General features: G+C 35.0%; 1 protein-coding gene across 1 annotated transcript in view; it reads right to left on the reverse strand.

Annotated features, from left to right (window-relative positions):
* The window catches only part of LRP1B (LDL receptor related protein 1B), a 1,778,947-nt gene that overhangs the window by 114,850 nt on the left and 1,636,130 nt on the right, over window positions 1–27,967 (reverse strand). The window contains exons 67-72 of the mRNA XM_057745031.1: window positions 27,837–27,953; window positions 20,797–20,903; window positions 15,610–15,739; window positions 13,853–13,959; window positions 13,385–13,538; window positions 3,929–4,051 (exon numbers count right to left, since the gene is read on the reverse strand). Of these exons, the coding sequence (XP_057601014.1) occupies window positions 3,929–4,051; window positions 13,385–13,538; window positions 13,853–13,959; window positions 15,610–15,739; window positions 20,797–20,903; window positions 27,837–27,953 (738 nt within the window). The remainder of the gene's footprint in view (window positions 1–3,928; window positions 4,052–13,384; window positions 13,539–13,852; window positions 13,960–15,609; window positions 15,740–20,796; window positions 20,904–27,836; window positions 27,954–27,967) is intronic.

Raw genomic sequence — 27,967 nt, forward strand, 5'->3', positions numbered from 1 at the left:
AATGCCTTTTTTCTCTTTACTTCTCTTTCTGTTGACATTAGATTCCACATTCCATTTTTTACTTTACTTATTTGACATTTATTGATAACCTAGTATATGTTAGACATTTTTCTAAGTACTTTTAGAAATTCACTTTTGTCCAAATAATCTGGATTCTCCAGCCCTTCTGCTTTTTTCATCTTAGTTATCCAACAGAATCCCAAACTCAGATGAATGAAACCATCTTCTGCCCCAATGTCTGCATCTGGGAAGCCCGGGAATGCTGCAGATGATCATACCGCAAGGCCAACTGAGATCACAATGTGAATATTTATCAGTGCCAGATAGGCCCTGCACACTACTTGGAAATCATTCATTTATATCTATACCTATATTTATATCTATCTCTCTATATATAATGTCACTCTTACCCTTTGCAGTAATGATTTAAATCTGCATTCCTTTCAAATCTCCCTACCACACCAACCTTTCACATTCTACATATGAATATGCTTCCTTACTCTACATAAAAAAGTGGAAATAAAAAGATGAAAAAAGTTACTATATCATTAAATATGTGTACATCCACCTGCATCTGCATATACTTATCAACTCATTTCAAGGGGTCACTACCCTTATCTAAAACTGATTTTTTTCACTTGCTCTGAAACTCAATTTCCCCTGCCTCTTTAGGAACCATCCCATCTTTCTTGAAACATTTTATTACCTTGGTATTTCTTTTTCCATTCTTTGCTTTTTTTTTTTCCTTAATCCTTTTGTTATCATTCACTTGAGTCTCATATTTATTTAGGTATTTGGGGGCCCTCAATATTCTATCCTAATCCCCTTTTTTTATGTTTCCCCCCCTGCCAGTCTAAATCATACAAATTTCAGTATTTACTACTACATTTTATGCTGACTCTCAAATTTATATTTCTAGACAAGCTCTTTAAGCTCTAGAACCAAACATCTAGCATTGGCTTGAAATCTGTACTTGACTGTCTCCTCAAATGCATCTCAAGCCAGGCTTCTAATCTTTACCTGCAAAGCTGTTCCTTTTCCTGTGTTCCCCATCTATTCACGTGTGCAAACAAAAAAAGACTATAAATTACACTTGGCAACTTCCTCTCACTTGCCTCCTATATCCCATCCATTATTTAATCCCATTCACTTTGCTTTTTAAGTTATATTCAACTTGTGTATACTATGCCATCATGTGTTGTCATCATCTTAATCCAAGCTACCCACATAGCTTGCCTTGAGCTCTGCAATTGTTTTAACTATTCTTGTCTCTTTCTATCCAATATTTGTGAAATATAAATATGACTATGTGCCTCCTCTAGTTAAAACTCTATATTATTTTTAATTGCTTTCAGGCTAAATCTAAAAATCCCTACCTAGACTCACAAGGTTTCAGGTATCGCTCCTATCTCTCCAGTTTCACCCATTATCTATCTTGCTCTGTATTCTCCAAGCACACATATCTTTTGGCTCCTCTAGTAAACCATGGTCTGATCCACCTCAGGGTCTGTCTACATCTTGTTTCCTTTGGCTACAATGTTGTGTCATCTATTCCCACTCTACTCACATACTGGGTGGCTATAAATCCCTCAAACTTAAATGTTACTTCTCTTAATCCAAGATTGAATAAAATCCTTCTGCTCTACATTTTTATAACTTATTATACTTTTTGTCACTGTAGGTATCATAGCTTATAATTATATATTTTTGTGATCATTAACATCCCTCTTCCACTAGATTCTCAGCTCTGTGAAGCCAGGGTCAATATCTGTTTCTCTTATCATTATATCACCAAAAATAATCACAGTCTCTAGCTTAACAAATACTTATTAAATGAATGAATGATACTTTCCCCCACACTGTTCTCTATGCCTATGGTGCCTTTTAGTCTAGATCTTTCGAAACTGTAGCTTTCTGAATTCCCCTTCGGGCAGAGTTCATTTTATCCGTCTCTGCCTCATCTTTACTTTACTATTGCCTGAAATATAATTTATGGAAATTATTATTTTCCTAAGCAGAATAAGAACTCCCTGTCAAAGAAACCATGTTCCATTCAGGCTTTTTTTTTATCCCAATTACTTAGCACAGTCTCCAGCACATCATAGCTTGACTCAGTGTTGATCGTGATGACTGAGGGGAATGCAAAAACATTCACAGTATTAAGCTGGATGTATTTTACAAGTTCGCCACGGCTGTGCAGCGTGTCCCTGAGAATTGCTTCCTGGCCCTGGAAGTGGTTCTGGGGGTGTGTGATTCTGGAGTCCCACATGGTTAATTAATTTCCAAACATTTCCTTTTCCACTCACTAGTTTTGCACTGAAGTGGAATAGAGAATAGAAGGAAAAAAAAATAGTTTATAAAAATAATAGGTTCTGGCTTGATTTGGTAAACTAATGTTTTTTTTTTTTAAATAAATTTATTTATTTATTTTGGCTGCATTTGGTCTTCATTGCCGCATGCAGATTTTGTCTAGTTGTAGTGAATGGGGGCTACTCTTTCTTGTGGTGCGCAGGCTTCTCAGGGCGGTGGTTTCTTTTGTCACGGAGTTTGGGCTCTAGGTGCACGGGCTTTGGTAGTTGCAGCATGTGTGCTCAGTAGTTGTGGCTCACGGGCTCTAGAGCACAGGCTCAACTGTTGTGGTGCACGGGCATAGTTGCTCCGTGACATGCGGGATCTTCCTGCATCAGGGATTGAAACCCATGTCCCCTTCATTGGCAGACAGATTCTTAAACACTGCACCATCAGGGAAGTTCCAAGTAATGGTTTTTTTTCAAGTATTATGATTCAGAAACAGTACTATCTCTGGTGATTGTCCAGAGTTCACTTTGTAAGATTACGTAGAAGGACTGAAATTGAAATTTAGTTATATCACTATCATTTGTACCTACAGAGAACAATTCTCCAAATACTGTTTTTTTCAAGTTTTAAAACATGTTTAAAATAAAGCGGCCTCCTTGTTCTGGATTTTTTGATTCAACTGTAACATCTGTAGTCAATATCATCATCTATCAAAAAATATTAGTTTAATCAAGTACCAAATAGGACATAGAATTTAAGAACATATACTCATGCTATATTTTCTTTAATTAATTTGATGTGCTATTTAGTTATATCCAAAGTAGAATTGTTTTTCTTTAAATTAAAAGTTAAACTACCTTTTTTGCTGAGGTTAGATACAAAGAATGAGATGAAGAACAAAAATGTTTACCAAATATAGACAATCATTTAATTTGCTGATCTAAAGGTGTGCATTTATAGTTACAGTTGCTGGTTGTATAATCATGCTTGTGACACAGGTCGGTCAGAAGTAACTTGAATTTGAAGAAGAAATCAATTTTGTTAAGATTTTCAGATTTAAATGTTACATAACTCCTAATTGCAGTTCTCTGCCTAACACTTGTAAGATATAGATAGGTAGATAGATAGAGATAGATAAGTAGATAGATAGATAATGCCTGTAAAAATATATCTATGTTTATTTATCTCCCTTCTCTGAATACCCATAGTCTCAGTAGTGGGTGACTTATGGAAGTACATGATTTTACTATACACACTTTTCCCATATTTGTCTGTCAAAAAAATTGTTTTAGCCTAAAACACCAATTGGGTATAAGACCAAAGTCCTTATATGAACGTTACTCAATTCAGAAGCTCAAGTACTCTAAATCCTCCTAGACAGACCATAATCTATCTTTTGAATAGTACTGACATGTGCAAGTTCAGATTTAGGAGGGCTCTCTATAAAGTCATAAACTTTGAGCAGGGTTATCTCTTATTACCTGAACAAAAGCTGTATCTGTGGTTATACTTTATCTACCTAACCCCAGGACGGTAGAATTTGTGGTTCACTGCACCACTTCATTGATTCACACCAGTGCACTACATCAGGAGATGAGAGTACAATCTAGAGCCACGTGAAATGCCATACCACACATGTCAGGGGCTTCGTCAGAGTTGTCTCCACAGTCGTCTTCTCCATCACACACCCAGAAATGGAGTTTGCAAAGGGAGTTATTGCAAAGGAACTCATCCGCTCTACATATATTTCCTCCTTTATTTTAAAACAAAAAGTGACAGAGAGATATAGCATAATTAATTCCAGGCAGAAAAATGCATATTCCTCTAATACTTAGCTCAGTATCTAGTTCCTCATTTCCTTATTTTTTTCTTCCTGTATAATACTAGGAATATATAACATCCAATTTTTTTTAAAGGTATTCATTGTTAACTTCTCAAAATGATCTGATATCATACTCATGTATATCATATTTTCTCTACAGAATATTGAGAATAAGATGATAGAATAAAGTTTTCTCAAATATAAATTCCCTTCCATTTCACATCATTTCTATGTTACTGAGTATAAAGAAACTTAGATTTTAAATAGCATTAATCTTCATTACTAAAACTTTTGCTGTTCTGGAAAGAAAAGATATTTTTAAAATTATTAGATAATTCAGCTATATCTGAAAACTGACAAACTGAACCATTAAAAACAGAATAATAAGAAAAAAGTTTTTGCAGTCATAGAGAAACAATTTTATAACAGAATTAGAAGTTGGTGAGGTGATGAAATAGTATTCTTATAAAAATTACATGATTACTATTTTCATGTGCATTTTTTTAATGTTTGCATTCTTTCTCTTTTTACAGTTAAATAGAAAGCATCAAGAATACAGAGCTATTCTAACCTAAAATTAAATACATCCACCACAGGCAAAGGACCCAAAGTACTAATAAACTTTAGTTGTATGTCTAGGTATGTAGTAATATACAGCAGAAACAGCAATGGTTAGGGAGTTAGGAACTTGCTTTGTCAAGCTTTGGAAAAGTGTATTAACTTCTATGGGGCTCAGCATCTTCATATGTTACAAAAGAGGTATGGTTAAGATTTAAAAGATCGGAGATAGGATCAAGATGGTGGAGTAGGAGGATGTGCGTTCACTCCCTCTTGCAAGAGCACCAGAATTACAAATAAATGCTGAACAATCATTGACAGAAAGATGCTGGAACTCACCAAAAAAGACAGCCCACATCCAGAGAAAAAGGAGAAACCACATGAGACGGTAGGAGGGGCACAATCGCGTTAAAATCAAATCCCGTAAATGTTGGGTGGGTGACTCACAAGCTGGAGAACAGTTATACTGCAGAAGTCCACCCAGTAAAGTGAGGGTACTGAGCGCCACATCAGGCTTTCCAACCTGGGAGTCCAGCAAAGGGAGGAGGAATCCCCAGAGAATCAGACTTTGAAAGCCAGTGGGATTTGATTGCATGACCTCCACAGGACTGGGGGAAACAGAGACTCCACTCTTGGAGGGCACACAAAAAAGTGTGCTCACCAGGACCCAGGGGAAGGAGCAATGACCCCATAGGAGACTGAACCAGACCTACCTGCTGATGTTGGGGGATTGCCTGTGGAGGTGGGGGGCAGCTGTGTCTCACCGAGGAGACAGGGGCACTGGTGGCAGGGGTTCTGGGAAGTGCTCATTGGCATGAGCCCTCCCAGAGTCTGCCATTAGCCCCACCAAAGAGCCTGTAAGCTCCAGTGCTAGCCTCAGGCCAAACAACCAACAATGTGGGAACACAGCCCCACCGATTGGCAGACAAGCAGATTAAAGTCTTACTGAGCTCCGCCCACCAAATCAGATTAAAGATTTACTGAGCTCCACGCACCCAGCTCTACCCACCATCAGTCCCCCCCATCAGGAAGCATGCATGAGCCTCCAAGATAGTTTCCTCCACAAGGGGACAGACAGTAGTATCAAGCAGTATAAGCAGTATTTCATCTAGTGGAACTGAAAACCACAGCCACAGAAAGATAGAAAAAATGAAAAAGCAGAGGACTTTGTACCAGATGAAGGGACAGGATAAAACCCCAGAAAAACAACTAAATGAAGCGAAGATAGGCACCCTTCCAGAAAAAGAATTCAGAATACTGATGGTGAAGATGATCCAGGACTTTGAAAAAAGACTGGATGCAAAGATCGAAAAGTTTACCAAAGACCTAGAAGAATTAAAGAGCAAACAAACAGAGGTATGCAACACAATAATTGAAATGAAAAATACACTAGAAGGAACCAATAGCAGATTAACTGAGTAGGGTGAATAAGTGACGTGGAAGACAGAATGGTGATAATCACTGATGTGGAAAAGAATAAAGAAAAAAGAATGACAAGAACTGAAGACAGCCTAAGAGACCTCTGGGACAATGTTAAGTGCACCAACATTTGCATTATAGGGGTCCCAGAAGGAGGAGAGAGAAAGGACCTGAGAAAATATTGGAAGAGTTTATTGTTGAAAACTTCCCTAACGTGGGAAAGGAAATAGCTACCCAAGTCCAGGAAGTGCAGAGAGTCCCAGGCAGGATAAACCCAAGGAGAAACATGCCAAGACATACAGCAGTCAAATTGACAAAAATTAAAGACAGAGAAAAGTTATTAAAAGCAACAAGGGAAAAACAACAAATAACATACAAGGGAACTCCCATCAGGTTAACAGCTGAGTTCTCAGCAGAAACTCTGCAAGCCAGAAGGGAGGGGCATGATATATTTCAAGTGATGAAAGGGAAGAAGCTACAAGAATACTCTGCCCAGCAAGGATCTCATTCAGATTCCACGGAGAAATCAAAGGCTTTACAGACAAGCAACAGCTAAGAGAATTCAGCACCACCAAACCAGCCCTACAACAAATGCTAAAGGAACTTCTCTAAGTGGGAAAGTTAAGAGAAGAAAAGGACCTACAGAAACAAAAACAAAACAATTAAGAAAATGGTAATAGGTACATACATAATGATAATTACCTTGAATGTAAATGGACTAAATGCCCCAACCAAAAGACACAGACTGGCTGAATGGATACTAAAACAAGACCCATGTATATGCTGTTTCCAAGAGACCCACTTCAGACCTAGGGACACATACAGATGGAAAGTGAGGGGATGGAAAAAGATATTCCATGCAAATAGAAATCACAAGAAAGCTGGAGTAGCGATACTCATATCAGATAAAATAGACTTTAAAATAAAAAATATTACAAGACATAAGAAAGGACATTACATAAAGATCAAGGGATCCATCCAAGAAGAGGAGATAACACTTATAAATATATATGCACCTAATATAGGAGCACCTCAATACATAAGGCAAATGCTAACAACTATGAAAGAGGAAATGCATGGCAGAAATAGAGACATGGATGTAGAGAACAAACATATGGACACCAAGTAGGGAAAATGGGGAGGGTTGGGGGGGGAATGAATTGGAAGATTGGGGTACCAAATTGTACACTCTAAATATATGCTGTTTATTGTCTGTTAACTGTATCTCAATAAAAGTTCTTAAAAAAAAAAAAGAAAAAAATTTTATAAGATCATATTTGTGGGCTTCCCTGGTGGTGCAGTGGCTAAGAATCTGCCTGCCAATGCATGGGATATGGGTTCGATCCCTGGTCCTGGAAGATCCCACATGCTGCAGAGCAACTAAGCCCATGTGCCACAACTACAGAGCCTGTGCGCCTAGAGCCCGTGTTCTGCAACAAGAGAAACGACCGCACTGAGAAGCCCACACACTGCAATGAAGACTAGCCCCTGCTCTCCGCAACTAGAGAAAGCCCATGCTCAGGAGCGAAGACCCACTGCAGCCAATAAATAAATAAATAAATAAATAAATAAATAAATAAATAAATTTATTTATTAAAAATATCATATTTGAAAGGAGTACCTGGGGAAACAACACAAAAAAACTTGATGGGAATTTAAAATTAAGATAAATAAGATTGCTCTCAGAGAATTATACCACCAATTAAATTTCACACATAAGATAAGAAATATTTCTATATTGGTGAGACTTGATGATTGAAGGTATTAACATATTAAAATGGATATGTTTATTAAAACATGGAGCTTGGGAGTGGTAGTGCTCATCCTTCCAAGCCTAGAAAATTCCAAGAAAGAAGCATTGTGCATTTTGTGAATGTACTTTGGAGAGAATAATGAGCCTAGGCTGGTGAGAGTCAATACGCTTTTCATGTTGAGTTTTGACTTGCACACTTATCTCTAGGAATTCGCTTCCAGCAGCAAAGATTTAACTTAGGAAATGACAGAATCAGAGTGGGGTTTTAGGATGACGACACTAGCTACAGTGTGGAAAACTTTGAACGAAGACAAGGAGAGTAAAGCCAAGACTGGAGGAAAAAGACCAACTTGAAGAGAGCTTGCAGCAATTCAGAAACAAGAGATGGTAACCTGATTTAGAGTAGCTACACTTGAGAGCTCTTCAGGAGGTAGAATCCACAGAATCTGATGGCTACCTAGGTGAGGGTGGTAAAGCAGCAAGTAGTCAAATTTTTTGGTTCGTCTGGATCATCTGGTGTCATTCAACAAACAAAAGAACACTACAGGAGGATCAGGCTCAGTGGAAATAATGACACAATTCATTCAAGTTATAGGTAAGACAACCATGTTGATGTTTAGCAGGGTAGTGGATAAATATGTGTGAAATATGGGATAGGTTTCTGAGGTGTAAATGGATAGTCGGGAATGATCCGAATACAGTTATTATTTGAAATTTAGAAGAGAGCACAAAGAGGATCAGCATTTAAAGACTGAACAGATAAAGAGGAATCTACAAAACAGACCGAAAAGAAGTAGCCAGAGTGGTTGGAGAGATACCTGAAAAGTTTTCTAACAAGAAGTTAATAGCACATTTAAATAATGCTAAGAGAGTAAGTTTAGTGAAGTGGCGGTGGGTTCAGTGAAGTGTTTGTAGTTGGTTACTATAGATGAAGAAGTAGTAGTCCAGAAGTTTAGCCTGAAAGGGGAGGAAGAAAAGAGGAAGCTCAGGAATTCAGTAGACAATGTAATGTTGAGGATAGAGAAGAGAGAAAATGTAATTCAGATAATGAGTTCCTTGAGAGTCAAGAAAGTGTAAAGGATTTGAGAACTAAAATAAAAAGATTATCTTCAGACTGGAAGACACGTCTTCCATTTCACGGGAAAGGAAGGAGAAAAGACTAGGCACAGCTGCATGTAGCTTAGTGAATTTTGTGTCCGGATGTTGAAAGAAAGCTCATGATTTTTACTGTTGCTGTGAAGTGCAATGTGAGAAAGTAAATCAGCATTTTAAAAACCTGATATGGTTACTGGTAAAAAGAGAGATGATTAAAAATATATAAGTACACAGCATAGAATCTTGAGTGGTAGTTGAAACTGAGACCAAGAATTTATAGCAATAGCAATCAGAACAGTTCTAAGTTTTCTTGCAAAAATGCTTAACAGAACTGGCACAGCTTACACTGACATCTCTGAGCACTAACAAACTCTTAAGACACAGATAAAGGCAGGTCCTTGATGAGTGCAGCAAGGTGAATGTCACCACGTGAGACTTCTCACAGTATCATATCTGGCATTGAGGTGCCCCTTTCTTTCGAACATCTTCAATGTTCAGCTCTAAAATGCCCTAATTTTTAAAATAATCTCAATTATCAAAATCAAGCAAGAAAATATATTACCATTTAAGAACTCTGTCTGAAAGCAAAAAATATAACCTGAACAGCCTTTAGTATTAAAGATATGAATATTGGTATGAGGTGAGATTTGGCTTAATTCAATATCAAAATCTGAATATGCAATACAGTTGTATTCTTTCAGAATAAAGATTCTAATGATTAAATCTCATCACACATTGAATTCTAGAATGGATTAAATTCAAACAGTATTTGTGAACTCTTGGCATCCTCTTATTATTAAAAAAAAAAAAAAAGTCTATTTGTAGCACATCAGTCTTGTTAAAAGGAAAAAATGAGTTCCCGAAGGTATTGCATTATATAACATTATACTTTTCCCCATAAGAGTGTTGAACATGGGACTTCCTTGGCAGTCCAGCAGTTAAGATTCTGGGCTTCCACTGCGGGGGGAACAGGTTCGATCCCTGGTGGGGGAACCAAGATCCCGCATGCCTCAAGGCTCAGCCAAAAATAAATAAATAAATAAAACAAAGGAAAAAAAGTGTTGGATATGCCACTGTTTTTATTAAGAAGAGGAGAAGTATAAATGAAATCATAATTGTAAGAGAAAGGCAAAGGTTTTATGATAACCTACTAAAGGTTTCCTATTGTACTAGGAAGAATTTGCATTTCAAAAAATGCATCAGGGTATTGCAAGACATCCTAACTTAAGAAGCTTATTTTGAAATGGCATGAAACACACATAAACAATTTTTTAAAAGGTATAATTTAAAGAGATTAGCTGGATTAAAATCCCAGTTTCCTAGTCATATTCTTGACCAGCTCAATGGGAGGTTATTAGAAAAACAGATGTCTATATGAATTAACAATAACATATGTCTAAATATAACTTAGCTCTTGACAGTTTCATAGAAATCTGGACAAGTGAATCATTACAGAGAATAAGCATCTAGAATTCTCATCTTGATGTCGGTTGAGATACGCTTAAATATATGATAATATTTTGTAATTTCTATGGTAATATACACATTTGAGCTGATAATTACGAAAAAGAATAACTACCTTGTCCACCAAAATTGCTATAAGGAGTAAAGTTTGAAAATTCAGGCCAAAACAAATACCAAGTTTCCTTGAGGCAACAGGTTTTACCTTTAAAAATGTGAATGCTGCTTTGAATTCTATAGTATTTGGGGTTTCAGTCCTTGTAAAGTAAACCAGTAGAACCGATTCACATGGAAAATGCTCCGTGTTTATCCTGCAGCTCTCTCACCTTCTAGCCCCCAACCCTTAGCCCCCGTTAGTTTATGTGTCCAGATATGAGATGACTGGAAGTGACATTTAGCAGAAGAGATGTTTTTTTCTGGCATTTTATTTCTTCACTGCCTTGAAGTGCTTTTATCCAATACCCAAACCACTTCCTGGAAGCAAATCAAATACTAGAAATCTGAACTTGGTCATGCCTTACGGTACAACCATACATGATCAAACACTTTAACCAACAAGATATTTCATTGGAATTTAATCTCCTAGCAGCAAAGGAACACAAGAAATGTTAGAAGCAGGAATAGGGACCAAAGGGGAGATCTGACATATTTCTAAATGGTTAAATTAAAAGCTCTCAACTCTATTTTCAGTCAGTAAGCTTAAACGTTTCATAGAGTCATTTTAAATCTGAAAGTCACCTCAGATTTCAAATATTATAATGTTCAATTTTTTACTTTAATGTTTGATTTTTTTTAACCTGGAATCCTTTGTTCAAACACATTTTTTATGAAATCCAATATTTAAAAAGTAGCTAAATCCTAACAGGATTGCCCCCCACCCCCCATTCTCCCAGGCACACACTCACGTTTCAGCTATTTCTACAGCTCTTGGAGACATTTCACTGTGGCTGGACTTCACAGTATGAAAACATGAGCACAGAAATGTCCATGGAGATAAGACAAGAAACTGGATCTCCTGATTCTCATCTCAGTAAATTCTCTTTGCTATTACATAATTCAAATCCTATCACCCCTTCCTTTTTTAATATTAGAAAACTCCTCAAAAGCCTTGGAAAACTCCTCAATGTGCGTAATGTTAAAACAAAGTTCTACAGTATGACTTCCCAGTTACTTGTGGCTTCTAAACAGATCAAGTGTCCCTCACCTCTGTGACTTGGAACATAATGACCTCACTGCCTGAAATGTATGTCCACATTTTGTTTGCCCACCTAATTTTTCACATCAAGAAACTCATATTCCAACAGGGAAACTTAGTCAAATAATGCAGAAGTAATCATACTAGAAGGAAGAACATGGCAACAGGAATGCAATCAAAGCCTTTCTTAGGGAAAGTCTAAAAAAAAAAAAAGATGGCAATTTCATTGAAGACGTAGTAGTAACAGATGGATTTAAAAGAATGATATAATTTTTACTGGCAAAGGTATTGAGATGGCAAAAATAGCAGAAGAGTCAAAAAAGATGTTGAAAAGCATGGAGGATATTGTTTGAATATTATTTTCCAGTTTGGCTTGGATTTATGATACATAAAGAGGATTAGTAGAGTATAAGACTGGAAGGGTGAAATGGGATAATTCTTTTATAACCCTGACTGCCAGGTTGTGATATTTGTATCTAACTGGGAAGAGCTTTGAGTATAGACTGACATAACCAGAGTTACACTTACATTAGTTGAACATGGCAGCAGTGAGTAGGATGTATTGGTGACCAACTGGGTCATCAATAAGCCTAGATAGGAAGCCGTGAGGAAAAGAACAAGACTGGTGACAGTGACTGAAGCTGAGGGGATGGAGCTTATTAATCAGAAAATGCTAAATGATAACTAACTTAATTGTGATCCCAAAGTCTTTGACTATAAGATTGTATATAAGAGTTGTTGGTACCAGAATGTCCACAAAGTTACTGTAGTTTGTTACTCTACTTCTCTAGAGTAACAAACTACAGAGAGTGTGAGAACTTAAGCAATGGAGAAACAGCTATTATGGAAGTTTAATCTTTTGCAGTTTTCTATAATGTACTGCAGATTCCAAATGAGAGCTATGATTTCTTCTGCTGATATAATAATACTTTATCAGGTTTGAAGTAGAAACATAGTACATCATAAAGGTTTGATCTAATATTAAAAAAAGTAGAAGATTCTTTTTCTTGAGTGACTAGATATTTACAGAAGTAAATACTTTAGGTCCATTTAATCTGTGTAAACCCTCAGTGCCTGTTCAATGCCTTACAACATATGTCAATATCTAGTATCACCTCTGTTGATGGCATTTCAAATATTCTAAAATGTACAGTTGATCGAGAGACTTTTATAAGTAGGTAAAAATTAATTTTGTATTTAAATGATATATCTAACATTATGAAAATAAGAATGCTGTAGTCTGTGGTCATTTTAAGATTCACCCTACAATTTCTTTGCTTCCCTCTCCTTAACTCTGAAGTAGCAATAGTTGTTGTTTTTAATGTGGTGACTTACAACTAAAAAGTTATCTGTCAGGAAATATTTTCACATAGCTGGAAAAAAATGACGCTATAAAACAAGAAGTCCAGACTGATAAATAATGTAGGTCTTTTCTCAGCCACATGGCTATGTTCCCTGGATTCTCCTCATATCCTCATTCCTGACCCAACACCTAGTCCAAAAACATGTTCATGGTAAGCACTCAAAAAACACTTGCATTTTGGTTGTCTTCATTATATGAAGATGGATTTATAGTCTTGTCTGAAAATGATCTAGATTTTGCTTATTTAGAACAGGCTATCATATAATGAAACTAGAAAAGGCGAATCACTTATGATCTTATCCTCTGCCTCTAGCACACTATGCATATATTCTGCACAGCATCTTAGGTGCCATTCTTACCATTCTCTTATTTGCAGGCACACACACACACACACACACACAGTCACACAAAGTACCTTACCTCTGTCACAGTTCTCTTCGTCGCTGCCATCCACACAGTCATGAATTCCATCACAAAGCCATCTAATTGGAATACAGTGGGCTTTATTTCTGCATCGAAACTGATCTTCCTTACACTCAGTCACACAATCCATCTGTTCAAATACAAATGGGCACTGCAGTTTTCATTAATGATAATGATATTGTCACAAGCAAAATAAACATGCAGCTGACAATACTGGAGATTTATTACACTGTGGGCTTTCTTTTATTTTTATTTAGTGAATATCACCTCTTCAAACGACAATAGGGTTTAGTCTATGGACAGCATGAAGATTCAGGTATTTGCTGAAATTACTGTATTCAATGTTCTTGTCTTGACATTTCAGACAGTGCTAAGAATCAAGATTCTGTCTCTATTTTTATTACATTTGCTTTTCCAAACCTAATTCATGTAATTCGGAGATTTTAATCAAAAGATAGATTTTACCTCATCTGAACCATCAGCACAATCATATTCTCCATCACATTTCAAAGATGCTGAAATACATCCTCCGCTGGCACATATATATTCACTTGTTGAGCAAGTAGGAGAAGCTGAATATAAAGTTGAGATTTAGATTCAGTGAACAGAATGAATGGTTGATAGATAAAAGCATATATAAGCATATAAAAATTATAGATAATAATGAAAATAGTTTATAGTATTTAAGCTATATTCAACATCTGATTTAAACATTGACTTAAAGTGTGCTTTACAATATTATTGTATTGTATTAAATATGCCTCATGATGTAATAGCCTGTTCAGTAAGTATTCAACTCACTAGACTAAAGAAAGGAAAAAAAAAAAAAACTCTCTCTATCCCCCATCCCTTTGATTTTTGAAGAGTTAAATGTATTTTTTTATAATTTTAAATTAATATATTTAAAAGACAAAAGCCTCAAATGATTCGTAAAACTGTAATAGGATTTAGTGAACTTTGGGAATGTTAATTCATATATGCATTGTATAAAGCTAAAAGTGGAAATCTTGGCATGGTCTCATAGATCCCATGATATCTATTTGGCTGTTTTGACATAAATGTCGTATTTACATGTTTTAAGAATTTTTTTTTTTTTAGTTTGGGGTTTTAAATATGAATATATGTATAATTAGCAGAGTCTGTAGAATTTGAAGTATTCCTTTATGATATGGAAATTTCTTTTTAAATGTGGATAAAGAAGTTACTACAAATACCCAATTTAATTAATTGACATAGTAGTGATGACACTTTTCTTTGTCTGTGGGTTTGCGTTTGCTAAGTTTGCATTCAAACCTCTGGGGTACTTGGCCTTATATTAGACCACTAGGTAGCCAGATGTAACTTACCTAATGACTCTGCGGTCTAAATTGCTTGGTCCAGGGATGCTAAAAAGCTTTTCCCCTGAGTTTTAATTTCTTTTAATTGGCAGTGTTTGCCTAGGGTTCTGTATCAATAAGGAGTCTGGGAATGTGTTTGGTTTCAGTAAGAAAAAAGATGTGATCAATTAACAACGTGGACCATGGTACTGGGACATTGGCAATGTGTGTGCCCAGGTCTCTGCAATTCTCACCTAGTCTCTCCAAAGAATTCTTTCAACCGGGAAACTGCTTATGACCATATACATAGATTACAAAGTGATTTTTTTTCCCAAGTTTTTTTTTTAAATTCCTAGGTATAAAAGTTAATTTAATGAGTATACTTAAAAGTCATGTTTAAGGAATAGAAATGTATAAATTGGGCATTTTTTCCTATGCTCTGGTTTTGTTTCTTAATTTTATTTTTATTTCAGACCAAGATGTAAATAGAAATAATAGACATCCTTTTTCTCACTTGGTATCACATTGAAACCACCACATTCTGTTTCATGACCTTTATTTCCAGAATTGAAACCTGACTTTAATCATACTTACAGTTTCAACATATTTCATTTTGCTGTCTTGGAAAAACAACTCCAAATAGTGTAGAAAAATATAGAGACCAGAAAATCAAATTTGGGGTAGGAATTCTTGGATCTTGAAATAATAACAGTCTTACCTGCCAAAATACTTTTAAAACATACGAAAGGCATACCAATTAATTTATCTACAGATATTTCTGATTATTTCTTAAAAACTGTAAATATGTGCATTATTTGCCACTGTTCTATGCATATTATTGCTTAAATTTAAATTCTAACCAAGTTAAAAAATTACTTAAAAGAAATATTGCCTCAAGCATTTTACCTGGCTCACAGTTTTTCTCATCTTCCCCATATTTACAGTCTTCATGGCCATCACATTTCCATTTTGCTGATATACACTGACCATTGGAACACTGAAACTGATCTTTGGAACAACTTGTTTCACAATTTCTCTGCCAAAACAACACAGACATAATTAAAATTAAATTTTTAGACAAATGTCTTCAAACCCAAAAAAGATACATACAAGAAGCTCAGATGGGTCACATTTAAGCTCATGACTATATAACAACATTATAATCATTTTCCACTTTCATTTGTCTTTGTTAGTCATAATAAAACAGAGAAATGTAAAAAGAACATAGATCCCATGGCTTTATCAACTAATTAAATTGCTCTGAGTGGATCCTTCTCCAAAAGACAGTTATAAGGTAATGTGATTTCAATAACTGTAAGTGACAGTGAAGACTATGGGGAAATAAAAGGGCTAAACAATATTTCTAAGCAAGTACAGCCAGTTCCTTGGGAGTGGGGTGGAAGGATGAATGTGAAACACACAAGAATCCCAAGGCAATTCTGTCTTGCATTGGCAAAACTTCCCTTAGTGTTCTTTCTTTCCCCTCATTCCCATTTTTTTCCCCTCTGTACTTGTTCTTTTACAGTTTGGTTGCTGTTCATATTCCTTTTCCACTCTCCTGATATTTGTTCCTAGAGAACTGTGAAATGAACTGACACAATCGTCACTTTCTGCTAGCTCGCATACAGATTTTATTTGGAAGTCAAACAAGATAGTAGTGATACCTTTGGGGGCCTTTTTAGTCCTTTATATGAGATCAATGAAAGAGATCCACTAGAAATTTACTTTCCTTGGGTCTGACCGCTCTGGTTGAAATGGGATGCTCTGATGAAACCTCTTGCTGAGATGATGTTTCTCTGTTGTTTAGCGATTTCTATTGTTGCCAAAATCTACTTGTCTGCTCCTTTCACAAAAGGTGCGGCACTCTCACAGTTTGTGAAACTCCCAGTGAATGAAGCATATCAAACTATTACTCCCTGTTTCTTCCCAGTTTTATCCCATGTAAGAAAGAAGAGTTTATTTTCAAAATTCCTATAGTGTTCTCTTTGTTGATGGCAATTTAACTAGACTGCCTGATACATAACTGATTTTCTTCTTTCCTTCCTTTCTTCTTCCCTTCTTCTCCCAAGTATTGAAGACTTACCATTTACTAGGGTTTCTTAAATAATAATACAAAGAAAACTAAGATTACTCCCTGTATGTAATAAACTCATAGACTAACAGATGACCAGCACCTAAACCAACAACTGCAATAAAATATACTGTCAAAATAAATGAATATGCTTTAAACATATGAATTCTTAAAGGTTTCAAGAAAGGCTTCATCGAGGAAGTTTAAACAGAAATGGAACTAAGAATACATTTTTCATGTGTAAGGATAATTAGAAATGTGGTGTATCTGAGGGGTAAGCTATGTAATGAAGAATGATATTGGAGAAAGAGCCCATGCACTGGTCTTGAGAAAGTAATTTCATGTATTTTGTTCACCGCCTTCCTCTTCCATGCCCAGTACTGTGCCTGGGACACATTCAATAAGTAAGCAATCAATAAAACTGCTGAGTAAATGATTGAATGAACAAAGTAGCAAATGTAGAAAATAAGGAATATAAATTAAAATTTTCTGCAATTCAGCTCCACTAGGATAGGGATTGTGTCTTGTCTATGAATCAAGTATCTAATATCATATGATGATTATAATAACTGCTCAGCAGTTATATATATTTGTAGATAAACATTAATGTTTAGCTCAGCAATAATAATTCAAGTAAAAGAGCTTAACAACCAGTGACACTGGTATATCTATATTGACAATAACATAGAAGATAATACTTCTAGATACTTTATCTATCATTAGAAGATTTTGATTTATAATAGACTGCAGTATAGTTGATGCATATGTCTGTGTCTGTATTTGTGGGGTATTTAAATGTTATCTTAAGACATTTAAAAACATACAGAAAAATAGAGAGAATAGAAAACTAAAACCCATGTGCTCATCATGCGTATCTAACAATTATCCACACTTTGCTATTCATGTTTCATAATCCTCTCCCCCAATTTATTTATATTCTGAAATTTAACAACAATAGCTTCAGAAAATTAACAATATCATGAAATTAACAAAAACTTCTTAAGGTCATTCCAAATCCACATAAAAAATTTCCTTATTTTCTTAACTACGTAAAAATACTGTTTGGTAAAAGAAAGATCTGAAAGATGTCTATACATTGAGTTTGATTTGAGTTTCTTTTAATGTGTAACTATTTTCCATTCCCTTACTTTTCTTTTAATGCCATTTATTACTTGAAAGAACCAGGTCATTTGCTCTATGGAATGTTCCACATCCTGAATTAGGCTGAGTGAATCCTGAGGTTGTTGATACCTTAGCAACCTCCAAAGTAACAATTGAGCTTTTTATTTAAATATTATTATGAACTCATGTATTTTTATACATTTATTTTATTTCAGTTCATTACAGTCATTTTTTTTCTTTCTGATGCTCAAATTGTCCCTTTTGTCAGTGGAAAGCCCTGCAATTTTGCTCCTATGTACTCTGAACACTCTCCCAATAGCCTTGTTTTCTGGCTTGACAAGATGTCAGTGGCTCATTTTGTCAATTTCCTTTCTCAGACCTAGAATTAAACATTTCTCAAAGGAGTTTTGAATCTGTTAAATGGAAAATGTATTTATAGGTCATGATGTGAATGCTAGAGATAGTCTTTAAAGCTGGGATGTCATTGGTTTTAGGATTTTTCAGTGGCAGGGCTAAGAATATATATTTTTAAAAAGAGAAGAATAAATCATAATCTCAAACTGATTCTTTTGAATTTAATTAGAAGATTTTTATTTTCTTTCATTGTTTCAAATTTGTATCACCTTTATTTTACTTAAAAATTTTTAGTGTTAATAACATTAAAATAATTGAGCATTTGAACTATCCTACTCTTAAAATACATAAATTCAAATTAGCAAAACCAATGTTATTATTTAACAACACATCTATGAATATAGTTTAAGATTCTTTTGCATTTCTTTTTGTCCTTACAATATATTATACTGGATGTGGAGGCCAAATATTGTATTTTAAAGTCACTTTAAATAGTTCTTTGTTTGCCACTAACAATGATACACAATTACATCGATCCAAGTTTTTCGTTCCTTTTTTATTGCTTTGGCTGGAAATTAACAAACCAATTCAATCAACATTCATACAAAAAGTAATCCTCACAATTTTCTCTTTTGTTCCCACTAAGAGAATATCCTGTATGTAATTATGCTTTCTAGCCATTTGTTCAGCACACCTTTTAATTTGTTTGTTTTTTGTCAATGCAACCTATCATTCTAGATTTTAGAAAGGAAATAGAAATCAACTGCCCATACTGTTAGCCACTTCATTACAGATAGACCATACCAAATGTCTGTAAGTGTAGAGAAAGACTACCTTTAAGAGAGTTAATTTGATTCCCCAGGGACATTATCATAAAAATTTCTGGATAATGGAGATATATTCAGCCATCAAAGAACTACGTCCATGAACTTACGGCATGAGAAAAATGGCATGGATAAGGATGTCTACTTTCACATGCATAAGATTTTGAGAAAGAAATGTTTGATTCTGTTTATGGATGTTGGACATCTAGTGAACAACGTGCAAGATGAAATCACAAGCCTTAAGCAATATATTCCCACCTCTTGATGTTTCACAATTACACGGGGCTGATTGAACATATTTTTTTAAAGAAAACAAAAACAAACATTTTAATGGTATGGATGAATTTATGTGAAATATATTTTCCTGACTGGGAAATATTTAATATAATTTTTGAGTAAATAGATACTAAATAAATATGTAGCTGGGCAACGTAAGACTTTTAACTTCCCTGTGGATTTTTAAAAATTTTGTTTTGACTTGTCTTGTGAATGGCCCCATGAATAGAAGTAGCCTTTTTCATCTTCTCCTAAGTGACCTTTGCAACCTCAAGGTTTACATTTTCTGGCCTTCAGGTGAGAAAATAAGTGCATTGGTTCCCAAAATCTAGACTCTTATGTGTGATTAGGGGGACTTTTCAAAGATCGCGAGAGAATGGAGAAGAATTTTCCAATACTGATAAGAGTACCTAAAGGCTGGGAAAGGTCTAGTTTGTGTGGGTTCTATAATTTATAGAGACCTGCAGTATCTCCCAAAGAGTCAGGTAATCAGTGGTTACCTAAGGAAGCTGGACCTGAAACACAGAAACCTCTAGAGATGCAAGAAAGATTCTCTTTCACCAAGCCTACATCATGGGAGGCCCTTCGTGAGGATAAGTACATATTTGTGTCAAGAGGTCTAGAGAGTCATTGTGTATCAGGAGGGGCCTTGGTGGCCACTGAGGACCAGTGATCTAATTTTCCCTTCATCTCTGACTGAAATTGATTGCACAAGAGCTGTGTTCCTGACAGTAACATGAGAAATCATTAACAGAGAAAATCATGAAAAGTGACTATTACTGTGTGTCATGTATTATTTTTAAAGCATCATGGAGTAATTATATCTGAAACACAAACACACGGATGCAGAAATTACGAATTGCGTGAAGTTTTATACATGTTAGCACAATCTAAGATTACAAAATTATCCAGAGAAATTCTAAACTTTTTCACTTAACTGTGTGTACAAAGAGCTTATTATAAATGGATTGTGATTCATCATCTAAGCGAAGCTAAACCTGAGGTTCCATAAAAATTGATGACCCACATCTAAGTCTATAACACTATATCTACTGAAGAAAGAGACTGGGGAGAAGAAACTGTTTACAATGCATAAAAATATTAGTCCTGACTATAAATACTGCAGCAAATTTATGAACAAATTCACAGATGGCAAGGGCATCAGCTATAGGGAATAGGGTTTCCAAACATCTTATTCCCAACCCAGCCATTCACCACTTGAGGTAAAACAGACTATAAAATTAGCTGTCAATAGTAGCACAAGAGCTATTCCCTGTGCTGGATGTGTGCAGCACCACACTTAGATATAACACTTATCTCAGTGTGTCAGGAGCAAAGTGCATTCAGAGCTGTCCTTGTCACACTCATTGAATTGAATAATAATGATTATGAATGCCATTTTAAGGAACTGCTTTATTTTGTGTTTGATTTTGCAAAGATGCCTACCTCATCAGAGCCATCTGCACAATCAAAATCTCCATCACACCAAAACCTTGAAGAAACACAGTCCCCATTGGCACAGAGAAAATCTTTCAATGTACAGGTTTGTGGCTCTGGGGACAGAAAAATAGCACAGGGTTAATCTATGATATGCAACTTCATTCTAAAATTTATATGACATACAACATGAGGCAGCATTAAGAAAAAAGAAGTTAGCCAAGCAGAACCAATGAATTGTTTCAAAAAATATTTCATGAAGCACCTACGGTATGTAATATAATGATTTTTCAAATTTATTTTTAAAGTCATGAATAGAAAGTGGCATTACAGAAACAAATTGAAAAAAAAAAGACAAAAGATAAATAGCCTACTTTTTGATAAAAATGCAGCAGCAAATTAAAATAAAAGGCATAAAAATCCACATATTAAAGTAAAACAACAATCTTTTCCAGTTGAAATTCCAAGTCATTTTATGCATTTACTTAAAGCAAGTAAGACATTTTGTTACTCCCTGTGGGTACACAGGGCTGTTTATTAACGAAGAGCCTGGACTTTGGTTCCTGACTTTTTATTATGTATTCTAATGACTTTCTAATTCTTCAATTTTGTCCCCAGAAATTCTAGAGTTCCTAGCACTAAAAGGATACACGGGGGTATGACTGGATATGACTGGTGGGTAAGGACTGAAGAGGCAGAAGGAGATGCATTTTTGAAAATTGCCTATTTATTTATGCAATCGTTTGCTTATGCCCTACCTCATTTACCTGCCACGAAAATTTGCAAATTGTAGATTTAATTATGCTCCAGCATATTTCACAGAGGACACAAGCCAAATAGTGTGACTTGCTATTTGGCTTCCTCCTATGGGGAACAGGTTTTACCTGGACAGTGAAGTAGGATTGCAGAAATTTGTTCCTGCAAGTAATCAGTACAACTGCTGGGCATCATCTCTCGTTTGGTTTCGGTTCTCCAAATAGAACTGATATCTGGCATGATGAGAGAACCCCTTCTTGTTTTCCCCCACTCATTAACTGTATTTACAGCTGTCCCACACACGACAATGTTCTTATTCGGGTGAAAGAGAAGTAGGTAACAGAAATTAAATTTAAAGAACATTCATATGAAGCATAATTTTCTACATAAAGATTGTGTATAATTCAGCCTGTATGTGAACATTGCTCTACACAATCACTCGGTTTCTAGCTATAGGGTAACATCTTGAATGTTTGGTATCATCAAGACTCCCACATTTCTATATAAAGACCGCTTCTGAGAACACTGGAAGAACTTTGAAAAGCGTAGTATGTATCAGAGCATATTGTTCTGCTCTGGGACTTTATTTCAAAATGTGTACTTCAAGCTATGAATAAGACAAGATGTTTGTCAGCAGGATGAAAAAGAGCCACTGATGGAGGGCCCCCCTCATTTCTCAATACTCCTTTGTTTAGACAGCGTGACAAGAGCAGTTTCTCTTTTTGACTTTGTACTATATTCACATATATTACATTTTAGTTTTAAAAACAACTTTATTAATACTAATATTACTAATTATAACAATGATAAAAATTACCAGCTACTGGTTGTTTTTGTTTGTTGTTAGGCACTAGGTGAAGTTAATGCCAAGAACTTGAATTAGCCCATCAGCTAATATGAACAACTCTGTAAGGGAGGTGCCACTGTTGGGCCCTTTTTTAAATGAGTGAATTGAGACACAGGATAAAAATCTTACTCCAAATCACACAGCAGGCAAAAAAGCTAGTACTGAACTTGAACCTAGACAGTCAAATACCAGGGCCTATACTTTTACTGCTAGGCCATATCATTGCCTCCCATACCACTGAGGAAGTAATCAGTGCTCACATATTACGGGGATTGACATTAAAGCCCTGAAAAGTCAAGTTAATTGTCCAGGGCACATGGCTAGCAATGTCTATTTCACTTTACGATAATAATAAAAGAACACCCTTTTTCTCTTTTTTATCCATCCATATCAAAGCTGTTTCACCCTCCTTCTATTTGCAGACACATGTGGTTTTATTCTCAAGGAAAAGAAATTATAGGAAAATAAATAAATTAATGAATCAATGCTCAATTTATCAAATGATGGTAAGTAACATTAAAATATTTTCATTAAATAATAAAAAGAGAGAGTACATTTAAAACATACTATATTTAGATGTTTTAAAAACAGCAGTAGAATCATTTAATTTCTTGGATTTGAGGGTATCCAAACAGGATAATTCTTCCTTTAATATTCTAATCTGCCTTTATTCTAATTAAGAGCAAGTGTGTTTACCATGTGCTAAACAGCAATAATGTCACAGGCTTTTACACACTTTGCTATGGGGAAGGCTGGATGTTGTTGATGCAAGGTTATAAAAAGTTGTATAGCCAGTACTTCAAGGCATTTGCCCAATAGTTCCACAGGACATTTGATCCACAGAGATTTTCTTACCATTATTAATTATTCTGTTCCAATATGGGGGCAAAGGAACTGAGAGACTTGCTTGGAAAAGCGTTTTTCAGTACAAGTGGAAATTCTGTATGCTTCTACCATGTTTTAAAAAAAATGCCAGCAAATCTACTTCTGAATAATAATCCTGAATTACTTATACATACACAAATGTCATCAAGGAATGGGGTAGCTAGTCTGTTTCTAACTCTCATCTATATGTCTTAGAATCTTTTACCACTAGTTTTCTCAAAAAGAAATTCTCTCTAGAGGAAAATGTAATTTTGTTATGAGAGAAGATTATAAGTGATTGTATTCTCTTATTGTTTATCTTGACTTTGATCTTTTCAGGATAAAGTAAAAGACCAATTTTTAGAACTTGGCATGCTAATTAGCATTTTTCTTGTGTAAAAGAACAAAAAATGACTATACCTGGAATATAGCCCATCTGGAAAGAAAATCTGAATGCGATATTTTCCCTGGTATTTCTAAAATGTTTTCCCCACACTAAACTTGGTGTGATATTACCTATGCCTCAGATTTAAAGTAGATGAGACGAAGTGAGAGAGTAGCATAGACATATATATACTACCAACTGTAAAATAGATAGCCAGTGGGAAGTTGCTGTATAACAAAGGGAGTTCAACTCGAGGATGGAAGATGCCTTAGAGGACTGGGACTGGGAGGGTGGGGGGGAGTCGAGGGAGGGAGGGAATACGGGGATATGTGTATAAATACAGATGATTGAACTTGGTGTACCTCAAAAAAGTAATAAATAAATAAAAAATAAAAAAAATAAAAAAAAATTAAAAAAATAGATAGGAAATCCTAGACATGAACGATTAACCAGGTTTTCCATAAATCTCATCTAACCATGCTAGATTGACAGCCAAGAAGTCTTTACAGGGCATGCTTCAGAAGGCTGATCTGGATTCTATAATAAGGATAAAAAATAGGGGCATCCTATAAACTGGTCACTTCCTTCTGTACTAGTGAAGGCAAAAACATACTGCCTCAGAACTGAGAGGAGCTATGGGAGCTGTCTTGCTCAAAATCTAAGAGCTATATTAAGAAAATAAAAGCAATGTTCAAAGCCACAGAGATAGAAGCAAAGCAGAAAAGCTTCCAGACTCCAATTTCTCTACCAAGTATATTATCGTAAACCCTCAGTGATAAGTTCAAAAGGTATATCAATGTGGGTGTGAGCATCTGAGGAGAATTTTTAGAATACAATTAGTATAACTGACATGCTATACAAATAATCTTCTGATATAAATTCATTGTGAAAGTACTAGAAATTCAAATAAGGCAGATGCAGCTTGTCTTTATACATCAACCTTGATCTAGTTGATCAAATTATTTGGTACTTTAAAATCTATTGGAATGCCAGTTACTTTTTAATAATGCAAACATGAAATAATTTTATTTTGTAGATCAGTTACTTAGAAGGCATACATGCCATATATATTATATTTGTTGCTGATGAAAAGTAGTACAGATGTTGAGATTTCACAAATATTTCCAAACTTTTGATCCAGATTACAAAATTACTCCAATAACAATGAAATTTTCTTATTTTTAAGAGCAGATATCATTGCTGAAGCAGGGTCCCTGCTGAACACTTAACAGGGAAAATGATCATCAGATGATGATGAAATGACAACGGACTAACTAGCCTGCGTAGATATAAAAAATTACAAAGCATATTAAACTAAAACATAGCTGGCAGTTAATTGCTCCACTGCTATTCCAGCTCTTCCCATATCTATGCTCGGAAAGTTTCCAACACAATTTTAAAAGTTAATTCATTATGTAAGATGCATAAACAAAGAAGCCAAAGACAAATTTTAAAATACATTGCTAATGTTATAAATATGTGTCAGGCACTGTGCTAGACCAGGGGACATAGCCCTGCTCCTTAGACCATCTCCAGATATTTAAATAGGAACTCAGATAAATGTGATAAAGAAATAAGTGAGGTGATGGAATGCAAGTGAATGTTTCATGACAGTATGTGGGCCTGTTAAAAAAAACAAAACATGTTGCTATGTATAAGGGTGACACTATCTCTGGTATGTTTCACTACTTAATAAGAGATAACAATAAATGACAAATGTGCACTAAAATGCATATTGTTGACTAATGATATTTAGAAAACACGATAACATTATACCACTGCCCTTTTGGGTATACTGTCACCTATATATATTACAATTACATACATAAAATTATGTGATGTATATGATATCATCATAATTACAAAATATATTATAATTGTGTATATAATTATAATAGTTTTGTTGTAATTATATACATATTATTATAATAATTTCAATAGATAATAAGATATTGGAAATATCTTGAAGGATTTTAATCCCGCAACAGTATTTTTTCTAAGGCTGACATCTATAGGACTAATCTCTAATTTACAGTATGTTCCCTGTAAACATACTGTATTTTTTTTTTTTTTCTCATTCTTCAGAGACTCAGTTTCTGTCTAAGTAGAATTGCTGGCATTTTCAATGTTTAAAATCTTCCCATTTTTCTGGCCTAGTCAAGATAGTATCTTCAAATACCATTCAAACACCACCTCAAACACAACTCCAAGAGCCCTTGATCCTTTCTCTGACATATTCTACGTGTTTAACATGTTGCCCACTCGATACTTATCCTGTGTATGCCTTCTGTTCTTCCAAGTCACAACTATAACACACTTCATTCCTGTCCACTGTCACCTCTCCTCTGCAAATTCATCAATATTACTTGTCTTAGCCACAAGCTCACAGTGAGTAGGAACGAAAAGAGATCCACATATAATTGGGTATTTTATACTGCGATGCTTGATACCGCAGTCAATTCCCTTGCTTTTTCTTAAGGGCTCTGTGGCTACAATGATTTATCACTAAGTTTCCACAGTGACACGTGAGAGGCCGTGTTCCTTCTCCTTGCTTTCTTGCATCGAAAGATGGCTTTTAGGAGATGTCAGCAAAATGATATTCAGCCACGTAGGAAACCCCAGGGGACTCAGAAGCGAGCTTTCTCAACCCTTCATTCTTCTTCATTTCTCATTAAAGCAGCAACCTAACTTTTCACACAATCTCAATTACCACTTGAATAAAAGGTCTTCCAAGATGTGAATCTCCTGTTTTTCCATCCCACCTACCCTCTCTTGTTTTCAATATCCTTCGGTCACAGGCATTTCCTCTCAGGTATATTATTGATAATTAACACTAAATGTATCCAAAACTAAGCTAAGTAGTTATCAGTGTTTTTAAGCTCTGAAATACAAATAAAATAAATTAAAAGTATATGATAATTGTTTCTTTTTTATATTTACTCCTCTATTCTTACCACCATCACCCCATTAGATTTTTATTTTAATCACTGGACAGAATCTGAGAACCTGATATATAAATTTTTTTTTAAATTACTGATTAAAGGAATCTAGAACACTCTAATGACTCTGCAATGCTCTTTACCCTTCTAAAGAGTACAGTCAGTTGAGAGATATCTAAGTGAAGAGGGAATAATACAGGTTTCTATATTCAAAGTATTTCATAATGATAACAATCCAGATATTTCATATTTAATGTATCTGATCCTCAAACACTAGTCAGATTGTTCTGAAAGTTATTCAAAACATTAGTTGACATTTTGCAAATTGAACATCCAAGTGGTTTGTTTATTAAGGCTGTGACTCTACTAATTGTATGCTTTTATAAGATACATCCCTATGCTTTAATATAACAATTCCTATTTTGTCTCCTGTATCTTGGGAAATGAATGTTCTAAGTCCAATGCCTAAGAGTAGACATTATTGTTATCATAAAATCCTTTTTGAAAGTAGCAGAATGTAAATATTTAATAAATGGAATTTGATTATTATCTTATTTTGACCATCATTATATTGCCTCTGTTTAAACAGTAGCATAAGAAAGTGATGGTAAGAAAGACATTCAAAAATTAATGTAGAAGATAGAGATACAATCACAAATTTACACACTGTCATGCTTTTCAGAAAATAAAATTGCTGGTTAATTAATGTTTTTTAAGTTTATTACATAAAAATGCAGGAGGCAGATGATGATAATAGCTTTATTCTATTTTCAGAAAAAAGCATCCTGAATACATATGGTGTTCACCACTCCAGAGAGAATAAATGATATTTCATTGAAAGATGCTCATGGGTGAATTTGTAGTATAAAGGGATTTGAGACTGAAATAAAAAGAATACCATCCGTTAAAGAATGATATGCTTTGTAGTGTCTCCACATCATTCAGCTCTTTGTATGAACTTGCATCAAGGGTTTCCTTCATTGCATACTAATGGGTTGCTTTAAACCTCATGATACTTTCATACCAATTCTGATAACTGTAAGAAAATAACTCCCAGGATGAGCATTTCAATAATTCTACCATTTGAGATTCAAGTCAATTTAGTCTGAATATTCTTGTTCAAATGTGAATATATGTATAAAAATGTGAGCTGCAGGGCAGACAGGTTCAAATTCATACCTTAACTGAACTAAAAATGCCTATCCTGCTTATTGACTGGCTGCCAAGCTCGCAACATTCTCAAACAAGAGTTACTTACTACAGTTTTCTTCATCTGAATTATCACTGCAGTCATTCTGGCTATCACACCGCCAGTGATCTGGAATACAGTTGTTGTTTTTACACTGGAATTCATGAGGACCACAAGTCTTTTTATCTGTAATGGAAAGA

The sequence above is a fragment of the Hippopotamus amphibius genome, chromosome 8 (genome assembly GCF_030028045.1).
Source record: "Hippopotamus amphibius kiboko isolate mHipAmp2 chromosome 8, mHipAmp2.hap2, whole genome shotgun sequence".
In the NCBI taxonomy this organism is placed as follows: domain Eukaryota; kingdom Metazoa; phylum Chordata; class Mammalia; order Artiodactyla; family Hippopotamidae; genus Hippopotamus; species Hippopotamus amphibius.